Here is a 15835-nt window from a genome sequence, read left to right as displayed (position 1 = left end):
CCCCCCCCCGCCTCGGCGTGCATGGACCAAGAAAATCTTTGCTTTTCTTTCTTTTGGCGCTGGGCTGGGTCAATTCTGCAACATCTGTGGCCAAAACACAAGCCGCCAGCAAAAACGATAGATAGCCTTCTTTCCCCTCGGACAGATCTAAATCACACCATCTTTATTCTTTAGTAAAGTAATCATACACCAAACAGGAGAACACACCTCCTTATCAGTTATAATGTATGTGATTTCCGCCTTCTGATACACTCCGATACTAACATTCTAGGGACTTGAGAGTTGGCAGAAAGTACCGCATCGGCCGCAAGATCGGCTCGGGATCTTTCGGGGACATCTACCTCGGGACCAACATCATCTCCGGCGAGGAAGTCGCCATCAAGTTGGAAAATGTGCGGGCAAAGCACCCGCAGTTGGAGTACGAAGCGAAGGTGTACAAGGCGTTGAGCGGCGGGGTCGGGATTCCGTTTGTGAGATGGTACGGGACCGAATGCGACTATAACGCCATGGTTATCGACTTGTTGGGCCCGAGCTTAGAGGACTTGTTCAACTATTGTAACCGCAAGTTCACCTACAAGACGGTCTTGTTATTAGCGGAACAGTTGTTGTGCCGCATTGAGTACATCCACGCGCGCTGTTTCATCCACAGAGACATCAAACCAGATAACTTCTTGATGGGGATCGGCAAAAGGGGCTCACAGGTGAACGTGATCGACTTCGGGTTGGCCAAAAAGTACCGCGACCCGAGAACCCACTTGCACATCCCGTACAGAGAGAACAAGAATTTGACCGGGACCGCCAGATACGCGTCCATCAACACCCATTTGGGGATCGAGCAATCCAGAAGAGATGACTTGGAGAGTTTGGGGTACGTGTTAATCTACTTCTGCCGCGGCTCCTTGCCATGGCAGGGGTTGAAAGCGGCCACCAAGAGACAGAAATATGACCGCATTATGGAGAAGAAGATGACGTCGCCTGCCGAAATCTTGGCCAAGGGCTTGCCTATCGAGTTTGTCCACTACCTCAACTACACTCGTGGCTTGCGCTTCGAGGACAAGCCGGACTACAGCTTCCTCAGGCGCTTGTTCAGAGACTTGTTCTTGAAGGAGAACTACAGATACGACTGCGTGTTCGACTGGACTATCTTCAAGTACCACCAGAAGCAGGCCGAGCAGCAGCAACAGCAGGGCCAGGGCCAGATCGGCGACAAGCCAGCGGAGGAGGAGGCTGGCCAGAACGCCTTGCCAGCGTTGGTCCAGCAAACAGAGCCTGTCCCCGCCCCTACCCACCAGCAGCTACAGGCCTTACAGAACGGCTCCCAGGACTTTTCCAAGCCGCCAGCTGCTCAGCAGACCCCGCTGTATCAGATTTTCAGACCGCAGGTCGCCCAGTCGCCAGTCCCGCCACAGCCCCATGCGGCCCAGTCTAAGGCCGATCCTAAGGCGAACCCGCAATACAGCCACACATGGCTCTGATTGGATATTTGAGAATTCACTTTTCTCTTGGGATTCATCTCTAGTGCACCTGGTTTCTCTGTCTGTGGCCGACGGCTTTTTGGCGACGCAAACCAGCGGCGTTTGGACGCAATTGTCACGGTAACCATGCTCATTTTTGTTGAGCAAAAATACTGCCATTGGCGATAATGGGATATTGTGGAGGTATCTCCGTCCGGGAGCACAACGCAAGAACTGTTTTTGCTCCTTCTATACGGCCCAATTCTGATGGCTACGAGCTACAGTTTTATTCACGGCAGACGTTTTGATTTTCAGCGGCGCTCCCACTCCTGCCTATTTTTTGAATTGGGTTATACCCCAATGTATATTAGTTTAATAAGAAGTACATGCGCAAACAAATGTAGATGTAGAGCCAAGGTATATTGAGAGGTTCTTGAGTGGTGGGTTAAACATTGCACAGGATCACCGCTGGTTTTTTTTTTTGCCTGAGTTTCGGTTGGATGCTCTAACCATAGGTGAGAAATAGCCGGCTCGTTTTCCGGTCAGCCATGGGAGATAATTCGGTATATCAGAACGGGAAGTTACTTTGAAGCTGCAAACAATGTGCCAAAAGATAAAGGTCGTTTGTTTATATTGGCCCAGCTTTATGGTGCATTGGGCGTGGAGATTTAACTACAGGTAACGACCCATAGGGATAGAATTCTCTCAGCTTTAACAAATGCGATGAACTGTTTTCTCTCTCCGCACGGTTCCTCGATATGCCATAACCATTTAATAGCATTTATCACAGTTACTTCTCTACGTTAGACGTAATGGATACACACGTTTATTTAAACCAAAGTCTCATGCTGGCTACCCCAGTTATGCAAAAGCCTTTTTTTTTCCGTGCGAAATAATGTTCTGTGGTATATGCCGCGTTGACGCGGTACAAAACTTCTACGCAAATATCAGCAATGCAAGCACTGTGATCGCCTTCCCCTCTGCTCCAGCTCACTTTCATCTGATGGACCACGATAGAAGCACCCCTGAGATCCCCGGTTCACTCGTGCCGCCCGATGTGGCGGAGGGCCTTCGTCGCCAGATGAACCACCTCTGCCTGCGCAGCCCCAAGGCAAACTCGTTCCCCGGTGCACAACCGGTGTCGTTCGCGCGCCATCACATCGACACGCTTTTGTCGCGCGACTACTTTGTGTGTGAGAAGTCGGACGGCTTGCGTGTGTTGATGTTGGTGTTGCACGACGGCACCCAGCAGGGTGTGTTTATGGTCACGCGGTCGCAGGAATTCTACCAGATCCACAACGTATTCTTCCCCAAGCTGAGCGACAATGACTTTCTGGAGTTGCACAACGGGACGCTTATCGACGGTGAGTTGGTCTACAGTAACCGCTATGACGGAAAAGGCAAAGAAATCCGCTTCTTGGTGTTTGATTGCTTGACCATCAACTACAAGCAGTTGGTGAAGAACGATTACAACAAGCGCTTGGGTCAGCTCGACATGTACTTTATGCGTCCATACCTCAAGTTCAAGGAAAAGCACCCGGACGTGGTGGCGGGCTACCCCTTCAAGGTGACAATGAAGCAGTTAACAACGAGCTCGCGAATCCCCAAGGTTTTCGCACAAGTCCCCAACCTCCCGCACGTTTCCGATGGCTTGATTTTCACGTGTGACCACGCACCGTACGTTTCCGGAACAGATAACACGTTGCTCAAGTGGAAGCCCGCGGAGGAAAACACAATCGACTTCAAGCTCGACTTGCACTTCCGTGAGTATGTGGATGAGGATTTGCCGGACGACGACCCCCAGAGAAAGTATCTCGACTACGACTCTAAGCCGGCAATTGATTTGTTGGCATGGTTAGGGGATAGGGAATACGAAAAGTTTAATATTCTTACGGTGACTGAGACCGAATGGGAGGAGTTGAAGCTACTCGACGAGCCGCTTAACGGGCGGATCGCTGAGTGTCGCCGCGAGGATGGTGCGTGGCGCATGTTGCGTTTCCGCGACGATAAAGCCAACGCGAATCACATGTCGACGGTTGAAAAGGTCATGCAGAGCATTGAAGATTCGGTCACGAAGGAAGAGTTGATTGCCGCGGCCGAGCAAATTGCGCATAATGAAGAGCAGAGACGGAAGAATCGGTCGATGAACCCGCCGCCGCCGCCTGTGAAGCACCAGGCCGAGGTTCACGAGGAGGAAGCCAAACGCCAAAAGGTGGAAAAGCCGGATAATGATGTTCCACAGTACGAGGACCCCGATGAGTACGAGCTTTCCGATTAGATATATGTATTATAACGATTTTATGGACGGAATATCCAGGTATATAAAAAACGAGGGGTAGGATATAAGACAGGCATACTAGTGGCATGGTGGCCAATTTGTAAATAGGTAGGATGAAAAGGAGAAGGGCAAGGCCTGGAAGGGAAGTTTTCAGGTCAGATGCGGCTCACACATGCGCTGGGTTAAATCTAACGTAACACGACAGCGTTTTGTGCTCATACAACCTCAACCCATCCATGAGAGTTGCGTTTATTCACCCAGATTTGGGCATCGGTATGCTATTTTCGTTTCCTGCTCTATCCTTTCCAGACTAACACCCACAGGCGGTGCCGAGCGGTTGGTAGTTGACGCGGCGGTTGGCCTTCAAAATAACGGCAACACGGTCACGATGTACACCTCCCATTGCGATAAGACCCACTGTTTTGAGGAGGTTTCATCGGGGGCACTCGATACGGTGGTTTATGGTGATTGGTTGCCGACAAAGGTGCTCGGGAAGCTCCATATCGTGTTTGCCATCTTGAGACAGTTGTACTTGACGCTTGCGTTGGTGCTCACGGGGCGGATCGCGCAGATCGACGTGTTTATTGTCGACCAGTTGTCTGTCGCGATTCCGCTTATCCACTACTTCAAACACAAATCTGCTAAGGTGCTCTTCTACGGCCATTTTCCGGACCAGTTCCTTGCGCCACGCGAGTCTGCCCTCAAGGCGCTCTACCGCAAGCCATTTGACACCTTGGAAGAGCTCACCACTGGCTGTGCCGACAAGATTGTTGTGAACTCTAAATTCACTCAGTCGATGTTTGAAAAGGCGTTCCAGCGCATTGACTTGGAGAATGTGTCGGTGGTGTATCCGTGTGTGGACACGGCCATCCCGGAGAACGCAGCGTTGGCCACTGAAGTGTCTGCATTTTTCCAGGGGGCGCAGTACTTTCTCTCGATAAATCGATTTGAGCGTAAAAAGAATATCGAGTTGGCGTTGCAGGCGTTTGCAGAGTACAAGACAGCGCGTAGCGACCCCACCAAGGTCAAGTTGGTTATCGCGGGGGGTTACGACGCGCGGGTACGCGAAAACGTTGAATATCTCCGTGAGCTTGAGGCCTTGGCGTCTTCCTTGCATCTCAAGTCAATTGTTTTGCGCGGAAAGTTAATTGCCATGCCGATGAACACGGATGTGATTTTCATGCCGTCCGTTTCCTCCGGGGTTAAGGACGAGTTGTTGAAAGCCGCGCTGGCCTTGTTGTACACCCCAACCAACGAGCATTTTGGGATTGTCCCATTGGAGGGCATGCGGTGCGGAACGTTGGTCATTGCCACTGATACCGGAGGACCGCTCGAAAGCATTGTCAGCTACTTTGATGACAAAACAGCGGCTACCGGGTTCAACGTTGCATCTGACTATGTGCTCTGGGCCCAGGTGTTGAAGTTGATTACGGAGGATATCCATCGGGACGTGGTGGCCCAGATTCAGAAAAACGGGCCAAAGCGGGTCAAAGACTTGTTTTCGCGGGATGCTATGACCAGCCAGATTGAAGCGACGTTGGAGGAGATTCTGCCGCAGGTGTATCGGTATGAACAGGCGGTGAGTTCCAGTTGGAGGTTTGTATGTGCAGTGATGTTGCTTGCTGTTGCTCTTTATAATAAGAAGTAGGTGCAAAACGGCAGACATTCACAACGCTTGGTGTGTGTTATGTTTTTGTCTCTTGGTTGCACGTTTATGATATCATTCCGGATTCCTAGTGTTGCCGTCTTGAGCATCGTTCTACTTGTAACCTTTTCGGGACGTGTATTATAATTAAGTATATACCGTTTCAAGATAATCTACGTGCGAGTATGATTAAAGGCTGGATCATTATCCACCTTTTTCTGTTTCCTTCCTATACCACCTTTTTGTTGAAGCCTTCAGGGAGATCAGCGGGTACTGTGAAAGGTCTATACACTTAAAGTGAGATGTTAATAAAAAACAGGCTTTGGGGACCGTCTGGCGCGGAAAATATTAACAGTTTAAAAGTGAGCAAACTCAGGAAAAAAAAATAATGACCGCTAAGCGGTTCGAACGCTTGCCTCTTACGAGATCTGATCTTGAGTCAGACGCCTTAGACCACTCGGCCAAACGGCCATTAGATATAAAGTCTGGAGTGCGGTAATCTATGGCCCTCCATTTATTTGATTGAATCACCTAAATAATAGATTTCAACTCCGTCATTAATTTAGGCTAAACCTCTCGCTTCGTAAGCTACTTCCATCGGTTCTTGGAAAACTAGTCAGTGTTATCTACCCTGGATAGTCCTACTGCCCGCTTTCACCGTCCAATCTTCAGAATTTAGTGTCCCAGCCTCTCATCCAACACCGCTAACTAGCGGATATACCATATATTATTTTCTATACTGTTAAATATTTCAAACTTTCCATTTCACTTTTTATCTTGACATGGCCCGTATACAAACCAGTCGTTGTTTACGGCTCATCACGTGCTGGGGGAACGGCGCACAGTCGTGCACTGTCCACATTCCAATGGCCAACACAAAAAAGCTCCGTTTTGCTTATCCCCATCCAGTTTTTAGGCTGCCCATCATGTCGCGCAAACAGGAATACATCGCCAGAACGCGGTTTCTGAACGATTTGCCGCCGCCGCCGTGCGCGCCAAAGTTGCTCACATACAACTCGCTCCCCCAGGAAGACTTGGGGCTGGTGGACTCGCCGGCGTTGTTATCGTCGGTCTTCCGCAAAGAGAACTTCCGGAGCTTGGTCGGATGCGTGGGTATGCGCTTGGACTTGCTAGCGATGCCCGGCGTGCTTGATTACGGTGATGAGCGCGCGATGTTTGCGTTGAACAACCATATCGACTTGCACCCAGACGACCGCATTCTCCTCCGCGATCCAGGTGCCGAGCGTGTGGCCGCCAAGGATCCTGGTGTGAGTTTCTTGAGAAGAACCGAGTATATTTCAGAGAAAAGAAGCACCATTCTGGGGTATTCTGGGGACAAGAAGCGGGTAGAGGCGCAGGCCATCGACCCCGAGTCGCAAGTGGCAGCGGTGGAAGCCACGTTCCAGTTTTGTTTGGACACAGACGTGGCGTCGTTGAAACACCCAAAGAAGGCCCACCTCACGGCAAAGAAGACGTGGGCGTTTTTACCAGACACGTCGGCTATGGACCAGAATTACATGACGATCAAGTTCGTAAACTCCGCGGCATTATCGCGCGAGCAACACAAGTCCGCGGGAGAGGCGTTGGATACGTCTATCTTCAAGCCGACCACCTTAGACTCTGGTGAATGGATCTCCTTCTACAAGACCTCACAAGCTGCCTCCGATACATTGAAGCGCAAGTTCGGTGAGGCCAACCCCGCACATGGCTTAGACGAGAGCGAGACCTTCTCGTTCAAGCGAATTAGAGACTACGAAATGAAATTCAACCGTTTTGCCAGAACCGACGAGTTGGCCGTTGAGTTGCACCGCGAGAATAGTACCGCCGTTTTCTTACCAATCGGCGGGAGAATCGATCTCTCCACTAGAAGAGTGCCGCCCGCGTTGAAGAAGGTGGTGGAAGACAACACGATTGACGCGATCAACTTTTCGTTGACGGAACCGACGGTGGAGGAGACCAGAGCCAGGGACAGTGTTAGGGGCCAATACGATCCGCTCAACTACGGGCAGGAGGAGGTTGAGGAGAGCGAGAGCGAGGATAACGAAGATAGTGGAGCTATCTGAGTCTATAGTATGTTAATATATGTGAAAATAGTATTAGAGAAGAGCAAGCACCATTTGGAAAGCACAAATTGTCGGAGTCCGATACGTTCAGATCTCCATGGCCAGGTCGACCCCAACTACTCACAAGTAATTTTCATGAGAGATTGTTCCAGTCTGGCGGGAACTTTTTTTTTCTTCTTGCTCTATATTTTGTCTCTAGTTTGCCGATATATTTCTATATAGGCCGACAATTATTCATTATCCAGCCGTACCGACTGTTAAACTAAATCGCCCGTTTCGATCATTCACTAACTGTACAGCCCGTTTCAGAGTGTCGCGAACTTTATTCGCACCTCCCGTTGGCCAGCCTTTACGTCATAGATAAGCATAACCCACGATCGCTCCACGTTGTCAAATGCTAATTAAGCGGAGTAATACACAACCTTAACACGTCAACATATCAACCACAATCCTCCTATACCCTTTCGAATCCCATATTCCCAAAATCCCTTATATATCAACCACAAAGGCTGAACAATGCGCCTTATCAGATCCATCTCGCTGAGTCTGAACGTCTCCTCCACATCCATCTTCCAAACAATGAAACCAAGCCGTTTCAGCGCTGCCATCTCCAACCCCTACACGGTTGCCAAAATCCTCCAAAAAGTGGCTTTGCGCGACACCTACGGCTCCGATCTCGCTATCCTCGATATTTTCCCAAACAACGGATTGTTTTCCGGCTTGGTCAACGAGCACCTCAAACCGCACCAGCATGTGGTGATGGGGAGCGAAGCAGACTTCCACGGGGATTTCTACGCAAAAATAAACGCTGCTATGCACACAAATCTCCAGAAAGCGGTCAAGGACCCGCGCCACTGGGAAAGCTACAGCGAAATGATAGCGGAGGGATACCTTACCCCGCGGAAGGCAGCGCGCACGAACCTCCACCCGGCATTTCTCATCAGCGCAAACATCACCAACCCCAAGTACGCCGAAAAGACGTTGATGCGCTGGCTTGGGTGCATTGGCAACCGGAACTGGCTCCAGAAGTACGGCCGCGCGCGCATGTTGGTGTGGACCAATGCCGCGACTGCGTCCAAGTTGCTTGCACCCGCGGGTTCGCCGAAACGCGGCCGGCTCGCGATTTTCGGTGAGCAGTTCACCGATACCACACTTGTTGCCACCACAGCCCCCAAGAGCTCGGAAACGTGGTCTGCTGCGGACTTGGCACGCTACGACCCAATTCTCCTCGAGCCTGAAACCGACTACAAGGTGCACAGCATGACGCAGGAGATTAGTCTTCTTGACATCAAGCCATGCAACCACGCTCTCGATCTAGACAGTTTTGAATATGTTGTGAAGCAGTTGATGATGCTCCGAAATGTCCGTTTGGAAACAGCGTTGATGGTGTTGGGCGCGGGGAGCAAGGAGTACTTCTCGGAGCAACTCTCGGGGGTGTTGCAGAGGAAACCACGAGAGTTGACGGCCGACGAATGGGTGTTGGTTTCGAAAACTTTTTCCATGTGGCCGTTCAAGCCGGAGTTTTTGTTCGACCATCCGGTGGAGAATGAGGAGGTTGAGGCTGTAGATTTGTTGTTTGGGATGTTCAGTAGGGCATAACGCCCGAGACTGAAGTCCCGGAGGGATGTTGTATAAAAGCGGAATTAGCTTGGGCTTGCTATTTCAACGAAGCTTGACAAAGTTGGTTGAGTTTCTCTGGGGTAGTCCGAAGCATAGGTAGAGCGTAGCTGGAATACTGGATCTGCTGCACGTTTTCTGTTTGAATTTTAGCATATATTCTGTTTACGAACTTTGTTACACATGGTAAACAGATAATTAAGACTGGGTTGTAGCCTGGAAATTATCGTAAGCTCTGTGACTCTACACTTCATGCGCCTCTGCTACTTTCCCCTCAAACTTTCATTCAGCCGTCTCGCTTACACTACCGTCTTTCATTTTCACTTCAATCATTACTGTACACTATTTCTTGCCCTTCTTTTTCTTACTCTTTGGGACAACCTTTTTGGCCTTTGGCGCCGGAATGCCATCCTCGAGCTTGTCGTCGACGGCGACGCCGCTGATGGAGCCCTGGGTAGCGGTCTTGCCTTTACCCTTCTTCGGTCTGAAGGTGGATCTGTCCTTTAACGGCAACCATCTCTCGTCGTCTGCTGGCTTCTTGGCCAACAACGCGTGCAACTGCTGGCGCTGCTCGGCCTTCGGTAAGGTGGCATCAATCTGGCTGAGGAGCGCCTTCGGATACTTGGCATTTCTTCTAGCCTTAGAGATCTTGTGGGACTTCTTGCGGGTACTAACCACGACATTGTCAAGGCCCTGTTCCATTAACGCGTCCACGCTGTGGGCCGCGGTCAACGCTTCCACGGTGGTCAACCCCTCATCGGTCTTGTTCAAGAACGACTGGATCAACACATCGTCCTCGGCAAAGTCACAGGACATCGACAACTCCTCCAAGAGACGGTGGGCCTTGGCTGAATCGTGCGGCAACAACTTAAAGGCGATGCGCTTCACATACTGAAACTCCTCAAAGTTGTCATCCACAAGCTTGAAGGAATAGTAGTCGGAGATCCGGGCCAACAAGCTGACGGCGGCCTTTTCACGCTTGAGCTGCTCGTACAACGCTAACAACAAGCCAGTGATGCCCGGCCTGGCCAACAAGTGCTCGGCCTCCTGCGTATTGTGTGCAAAGACGTTTTCCAAGACCAACACCGCGTTGTCAAAATTCTTCACGTCGCAGTTGAACTGCGCAGCTGTCAAAGCCAAGGGCAAGTCATTTGGGCGGGCAAGCGACTTGTGGTACAAAACCTTGGCGTCCGCTTTGGCGTCCGCAGAGAGCTGGATATTAATATTGTACCTGCTCAAAACCGCGAGGGAAGCAGGTAAGAGCGAGCTGCTAGCGTCGGGATCAGAGGTGACTTTCTTCCCCAAAAGGTGCGCCAAAACCGCCTGGTTCCTTTCAAGGGCACCCACCTGGGCAGTGGTCAACGCTGGACGGAGCCCCTGCAAGGCATTGGCAAAGGAGAACGTCACGGAAAGAGCGTCTTTCTCCCCTAATGAGTAGAGATTGTTCGCGGCAATGAGCTTGTCAAATGAATCATCGAGATCCAACGCCTTTAAGATGGCGGCCGCGGTATCGGTTTCCCCAAGCATCTGGTGCGCGTAAGCGGTCTGGATGCGCGCGGCCGGGTCATGCGCGGCCAGTAACGTCGCGATCGCGCGCGAGTACTCCTTCCGCGCGATCTGGATCAATGCGGTGTTGAACTGCTGGTCTGTGGACGCGGAGTCTGGCGTCAACGGCGCGGAAGTCGGGTTCTGAGAAAGAACCGCTCTCTCATTGCAGCCCAACTCCGTTTCGTCGTCCAAGTTGCGGTTATCCTGGATCAACAGACGGTAGAGCTTCAATGCCTTGTCGCTTTCGCCGGCTCTGTACAAGTCCTGGGCTAAGATGTGCTTCAAAGCGCGATCCGGCGTCGAAAGCGGCACCAACTGCTGCAAGTCCTTGGACCGGTTAAGCTTGTAGTAGACGTACGCCTGCTCCACGAGCACTGCTGCCGGATTTTCCTCAACCGCTGCGGGGTATTTCACCAAGAGTGTGCTGGCAGTCGCGTAGCGGTCCATTTTGACCAATGCCACGAGCGCGCTCTTCAACGCCACCAGGCTCGCGGGGTGGGCAGCTAAATACGTGCGCGCGAGCGCGTACACCTCCGCGTGGGCGTCGTTCGCTGCATGGAGCTTCAACTGAGTAAGGAGGTCAGATACCGATGACATGGTTAGGTCTAGGATGCACAATAGTCTCAGATGATGTGATGAGAAGAGACTCTTTTTGTTGAACGTCGGGATGGTGTAATTTTCGTCGAGTAAGTGCAGGATAAAGCCACCGAGGGCTGCGTTCTCGGGTGGGTTTCGTGGAGTGTGATGGGGAGTTTCTTTATCGTAAAAACTGAATGTTGGTGGATATAAAGGGATATTTATGAGGGGAATTTTTGATTGTACGATATTTATGCTGATATTTAGATCCCTGGGTTGGGATGCTGAGTAGAGCCTGGCATGACCGTGACCTGCCTGTAAGCACGCATTATCGTTTGTTAGTGTGTGAAGGCTGGAGAGATCCACTGCGAATTTGGACAAATGAATGAGTATGAAATTATCTCGTTGAGCATTCCAGCGTCCACTTTATCAGTGAATTGGCACTGACTAAATGGCGTTGCGAGAGCGAACGGAAAATAAAGAATGCGTAAAAGTTCTTTCCCTAATGCCTGGTAAGGGAGCAGCTCGAAGGTTTAAGTTTCTTGTCATAAGACCCCTCCAATCTGGCAGAAACTTATGAGATATAGGATCTAGTTGAACTGATACTATTATGAATATAACGTACTGTGATTTTGGCAATCGTCGGGTATATTAAAAAGATTTAGAAAAACCAGCTAAAGACGAAAGTTCAATACCCTCCATTTGCTCAGCTTTGAAATACTATATTAAACAAAATATTACGCTCGGTCCCGCTGGTTTTTTTAATACTATACCAAATAAGATATTAAGCTTAGTCTCACTGGTTTTGTGACAATTGTCAAACTACATATTCATTAATCGGAAAACAACCTTCATGTGACCACGTTATCGCCTCACGTGATCCTTATATTTTTTTGCCTCTATTTTTCCTGCGGCTGCATAAATTTTCATATCTGACCCTATGCTCACTTGATCTCCCTATATCCACCTGATGTTTCTGTTTACCTCTGTGAGCACATTGTTCGTGCGAAACGCCTCCCGATCGGCGCACAAACGAGTCTTGGGCCGCAATGTCAAACAAAACGTGTTCCGCCCCTCTGGCAAAACAAAATCCGACCGCCTCCCCAGTAAGGGCCCCCCAAACACTAAGGGCGCCAAGCTTGCCCTGGTCAAGGGCTCCAAGCTTACCCCAACCAAGGGCTCCAAGCCAAATCCGAGACTCCTCGATTCCAAAGGTAAGGCGGAAAAGAACCAAAAGGACGCTGCGGTGCAGCCGTACGGATACGGCGATTTTTCGGGCTTGCACCAGCCGGCTACCCGATCCATGGAAGGGATTACAAAGCTCGCATCGAAAATAGATGATTTCAAGCAGCTCAGACTCGTACCAGACGTCCGATCGGCTATTGTTAAGGAACTCACCACCAACAGCGTGTGCCGCGATATCAACAGCAACCGCCACTTGATGACGAAGCGCTCGCAGCGTCAGGTGCCAGAGGAGATTGTTTTAGACCTCAAGCCAACGGAGATACAGGCGGCAGCAATCAAGATCATGCAGGAAAAGCGCAGGAACCCGGAGGAGCTCAGGACGTTTGTGTTGTCGGCGGAAACTGGGTCGGGGAAGACGTGGGCGTACCTCGCGCCGATGCTCTCTAAGTTGAAGGAGGATGAGTTGGCTGCTGGCTGGGATATAATCAAAGACAAACAGCAGATCCGGGCGGTGGTTTTGGTCCCGACACATGAGTTGCTCACCCAGGTTTACGGTACTCTCGCGGCGGTCAGTGAAGATTTGGGCCTCAACGTCTTCAAGTGGGGCGGTGGCACCCCATACAACGAGTTGTTTGACAAGCTCGAGCACCGAATTGATGTCATGGTGACTACGCCGAACAAACTCAAGACGATCACCACCTTGAGACGGCTCAACTCGCCGCTGAAGTTGTTCCAGCAGGTAAAGTACATCGCGGTGGATGAGGCCGATACGTTGATGGACAAATCCTGGGTCGAGGATACGTACGACTGCATCCAGTTGTGTCCGAACACGACCGATTTGGTGTTTGTGAGTGCGACCATCCCGAGGGAGTTCAACAGGACCGTGGAAAAGTTGTTCCCCGTGGCGACTCCGATCGCCACTGCGAAGATCCACAAGATCCCAAAGTCCATTGACTTCAAGGTCATCGATGCCGCCGCCGCGCCATACAAGGGTTCGCGAAACAAGGCGTTGGCGCAGATTTTGTACGCCATCCACAAGGACGGGACCGAGCAGGGGTTTGAAAAGCGGGTGCTTATCTTTGTGAACGAAAAGAAGGACATTGAGAAGTTGGGCGAGTTGTTGGTGGAGACGTACGGCCATGATGTGACGACTATTATGGGCGGCCGTGATGGTGATTCGGCAGACACCAGAGGTGAGAAGATTGCGTTGTTCTTGAACCCACCTAGACGATTGGAAGATATCGGTGAGACAGGCGAGATTCAGTCGCAGTTGAAGGTGTTGGTGACAACGGATGTGCTCGCGAGGGGGTTGAACTTCCACGGGATTAAGAACGTGGTTTTGTACCATGTGCCAAACACGTCAATTGATTTGGTCCATAGGGCGGGGAGAACCGGAAGGATGAACACGAAGGGGAGGGTGTTTATGATTGTGAATAACCAGGATAAAGGCTGGGTGAAGGGTCTTCCGGCGGTGGTGAAGAAGCAGATTCCGCTTGCCTAGGCGGGAGCTCGAGGCTGGGGCTTCAACCTGTAAATATGTATATAATCCTTGGTATCGTGCAGAGCCAAGATGGTAAACTGGATAAGTAGGTGGGGGTGATTGTTTTGAATGCAACGTCTGGGTTTCAAAGTGAGATGGAGATTCAATGGGTCGTGGAATACGTCATGTTAAAATGTGGGCCAATTGTATCATAAATCATTATAAAGATGAGGTCTGAACCTGCGAGTCTTGAACGTTTTTCTCGGGCTATACCTTTACGTATATAATGTATAGTGAAGAAAGTTGCACGCTGGTACCGAATCATCTGAATGGGTGGGTGTGGCCCTATATTTGATATATTTCAAACGCCAAGCAAGTGACATGGGCTAGAAGCTATTTACAACCTTGGTTGCATGCGATTAGGAATCCAAAGACCCAATTAGGGAAGTCAACTACAACAATCCTTTGACTGCGCAAGAATCGGCATACTACAGGTTAGATATATGTCTAAATTAATAATCATGAAAACAGTTTACACCTTTCACTTCTTGATCGGCCAGAACGGCCGGTTCTTTACAATCCACGGATGGTGCTCGACCTGGTTGAGGTCAAACCGCCTTTCCGGGTCGTGCTGGAGCAACTGCTGGATGAAATCCGCCGCATCGTGGCTGACGAAACTGGGGATTTGCAAGTCCACCTTTGCAATGCGTCGGTACGTGGCGTTCTTGTAGTCCTCCTCAAAGGGAGGCTTACCCACAAGAAACTCGTAGCACAACACGCCCAAAGACCACACATCTACCTTTTCGGTGTAGTCTTTGGATTCAACCATTTCCGGCGGAAGGTAGTCGAGGGTCCCGCACATGGTGGCGCGCTTGCTGCTGGAGAGCGAGTGCACGGACCAGCCAAAATCACTAATCTTGACCACATCGTTGAAGCCTAGGAGAATGTTTTCGGGCTTAATGTCCCGGTGGATGATGTTTTTCTGGTGCAAGTAGCGGATCGCGAGCGCCATCTGGTAGATGTAATGGGAGGCGCTAACGTCGGAGAACTGGCCCTTCTGCTTCAACAACTTGTAAAGCTCGCCATTGACCAGGTACTCAAGAATGAGATACACCCGTGTAGCGTCGTAGAAGTAGCCATACAACCGCAAGATGTTGGGGTGTCGGAGGTTCAGTTGGATTTCCACCTCCCGTCGAAACTGCTTCTCCACTTTGTACTCGCTTAGTTCCTTCTTTTCCATCACCTTCAACGCACAGATGAAGCCTGTTTGTTTGTCTTTGACACAGTAGACCTTTCCAAACTTGCCTTTTCCGAGCTTCCGGCCTATCTCAAAGTCCTCCAAGCAGTACACACGCGGCGTGGGCTGAGTGAGCCCGTGGAGGGGATTCAGATAGCCTCTGCTAAGGCGAGACAGTGTTCGGGAAGTAAGAGATATGAAACTCAGGGATGCATCGTTGCGAATCAACGAAGTTCTGTCGGGCGGGAGAACCTGCCGCGTTCTATCTTTGTCATTTGTTCTATCTTTGGACAAGGTTCTGTCTTTGGTCAACGACGCTCTATCCCTAGCCATGGACGTTCTGTTAACCGATATTCTAGCCATCAGAGTTCTATCTCCGGCTATAGACGTTCTTCCGTCTTTTCTAATATCCTTCCGGAGAACGGGAGCAGACGATAGAGACGACGATATGGTGGAGCTAAGGTAGTTGGCAGAATTGGGTACGCGACGGGGCGAAACGGAAATCTTCTTGCATGAGATATTGGTGGGCTTCCACTGCCTGGTCTGTGACATTCGGCTGGAGTTTAGCTGTATCTTTGTCAACGGGTTTCGCTGTAAATTCTGTGAGTGTTAGTATTGCGTTTGGTGGAGAAGAAGGCCACATACCTTTTGGGGCCTGTCTGACACCGCCACCTTTGAGAGCTTGGGGCCAATATCTTCTGCAGGCATGGGTGGCAGATCTAGCGGTCGAGTGGAATAGAATGGGATAAGTA

The 15835-nt window shown here is 50.5% G+C and overlaps 7 protein-coding genes and 1 non-coding gene across 8 annotated transcripts; 6 read left to right on the top strand and 2 right to left on the bottom strand.

The window, feature by feature from the left end:
• The first annotated feature begins 38 nt into the window (after positions 1-38).
• HRR25 (serine/threonine protein kinase) lies at positions 39-1837 on the top strand. The gene is made up of 2 exons (XM_019132103.1): positions 39-225; positions 272-1837. Coding segments are annotated over exons 1-2 (1206 nt in total). The 5' UTR covers positions 39-223; the 3' UTR covers positions 1476-1837.
• Positions 1838-2419: 582 nt separating this feature from the next.
• Positions 2420-3819, top strand: CGT1 (mRNA guanylyltransferase). Its single transcript, XM_019127599.1, has one exon. It carries the CDS (start codon positions 2458-2460, stop codon positions 3730-3732), a length of 1275 nt encoding a protein of 424 aa, XP_018988171.1. The 5' UTR covers positions 2420-2457; the 3' UTR covers positions 3733-3819.
• A 145-nt stretch (positions 3820-3964) lies between these two features.
• Positions 3965-5559, top strand: ALG2 (GDP-Man:Man(1)GlcNAc(2)-PP-dolichol alpha-1,3-mannosyltransferase). Its single transcript, XM_019126849.1, has 2 exons — positions 3965-4005; positions 4056-5559. The coding sequence occupies exons 1-2, from the start codon at positions 3969-3971 to the stop codon at positions 5378-5380; spliced, it is 1362 nt and encodes a 453-aa protein (XP_018988170.1). The 5' UTR covers positions 3965-3968; the 3' UTR covers positions 5381-5559.
• A 207-nt stretch (positions 5560-5766) lies between these two features.
• Positions 5767-5848, bottom strand: BABINDRAFT_t22. The gene has a single exon. It is a non-coding gene; the product is annotated as a tRNA-Leu (tRNA).
• Positions 5849-6176: 328 nt separating this feature from the next.
• On the top strand, positions 6177-7676 carry BABINDRAFT_159338 (uncharacterized protein). The gene has a single exon (XM_019127598.1). It carries the CDS (start codon positions 6244-6246, stop codon positions 7438-7440), a length of 1197 nt encoding a protein of 398 aa, XP_018988169.1. The 5' UTR covers positions 6177-6243; the 3' UTR covers positions 7441-7676.
• Positions 7677-7840: 164 nt separating this feature from the next.
• On the top strand, positions 7841-9277 carry BABINDRAFT_159337 (uncharacterized protein). The gene has a single exon (XM_019127597.1). The coding sequence runs from the start codon at positions 7957-7959 to the stop codon at positions 9037-9039; it is 1083 nt and encodes a 360-aa protein (XP_018988168.1). The 5' UTR covers positions 7841-7956; the 3' UTR covers positions 9040-9277.
• A 1275-nt stretch (positions 9278-10552) lies between these two features.
• On the top strand, positions 10553-13867 carry BABINDRAFT_169987 (ATP-dependent RNA helicase; the record flags this gene model as incomplete). Its single annotated transcript, XM_019130707.1, has 3 exons — positions 10553-10564; positions 12410-12614; positions 12669-13867. 3 exons carry the CDS (start codon positions 10553-10555, stop codon positions 13865-13867), a joined length of 1416 nt encoding a protein of 471 aa, XP_018988167.1.
• A 460-nt stretch (positions 13868-14327) lies between these two features.
• IPL1 (aurora kinase) lies at positions 14328-15786 on the bottom strand. Its single transcript, XM_019132102.1, has 2 exons — positions 15729-15786; positions 14328-15683 (listed from the first exon to the last, which is right to left on the bottom strand). Exon 2 carries the CDS (start codon positions 15633-15635, stop codon positions 14388-14390), a length of 1248 nt encoding a protein of 415 aa, XP_018988166.1. The 5' UTR covers positions 15636-15683; positions 15729-15786; the 3' UTR covers positions 14328-14387.
• Positions 15787-15835: the final 49 nt, after the last annotated feature.

This window comes from Babjeviella inositovora, assembly GCF_001661335.1.
Source record: "Babjeviella inositovora NRRL Y-12698 unplaced genomic scaffold BABINscaffold_1, whole genome shotgun sequence".
Lineage (NCBI taxonomy): Eukaryota > Fungi > Ascomycota > Pichiomycetes > Serinales > Babjeviella > Babjeviella inositovora.
Note: the sequence above shows the minus strand (reverse complement) of the source record. Positions and strands in the feature narration are given on the sequence as shown.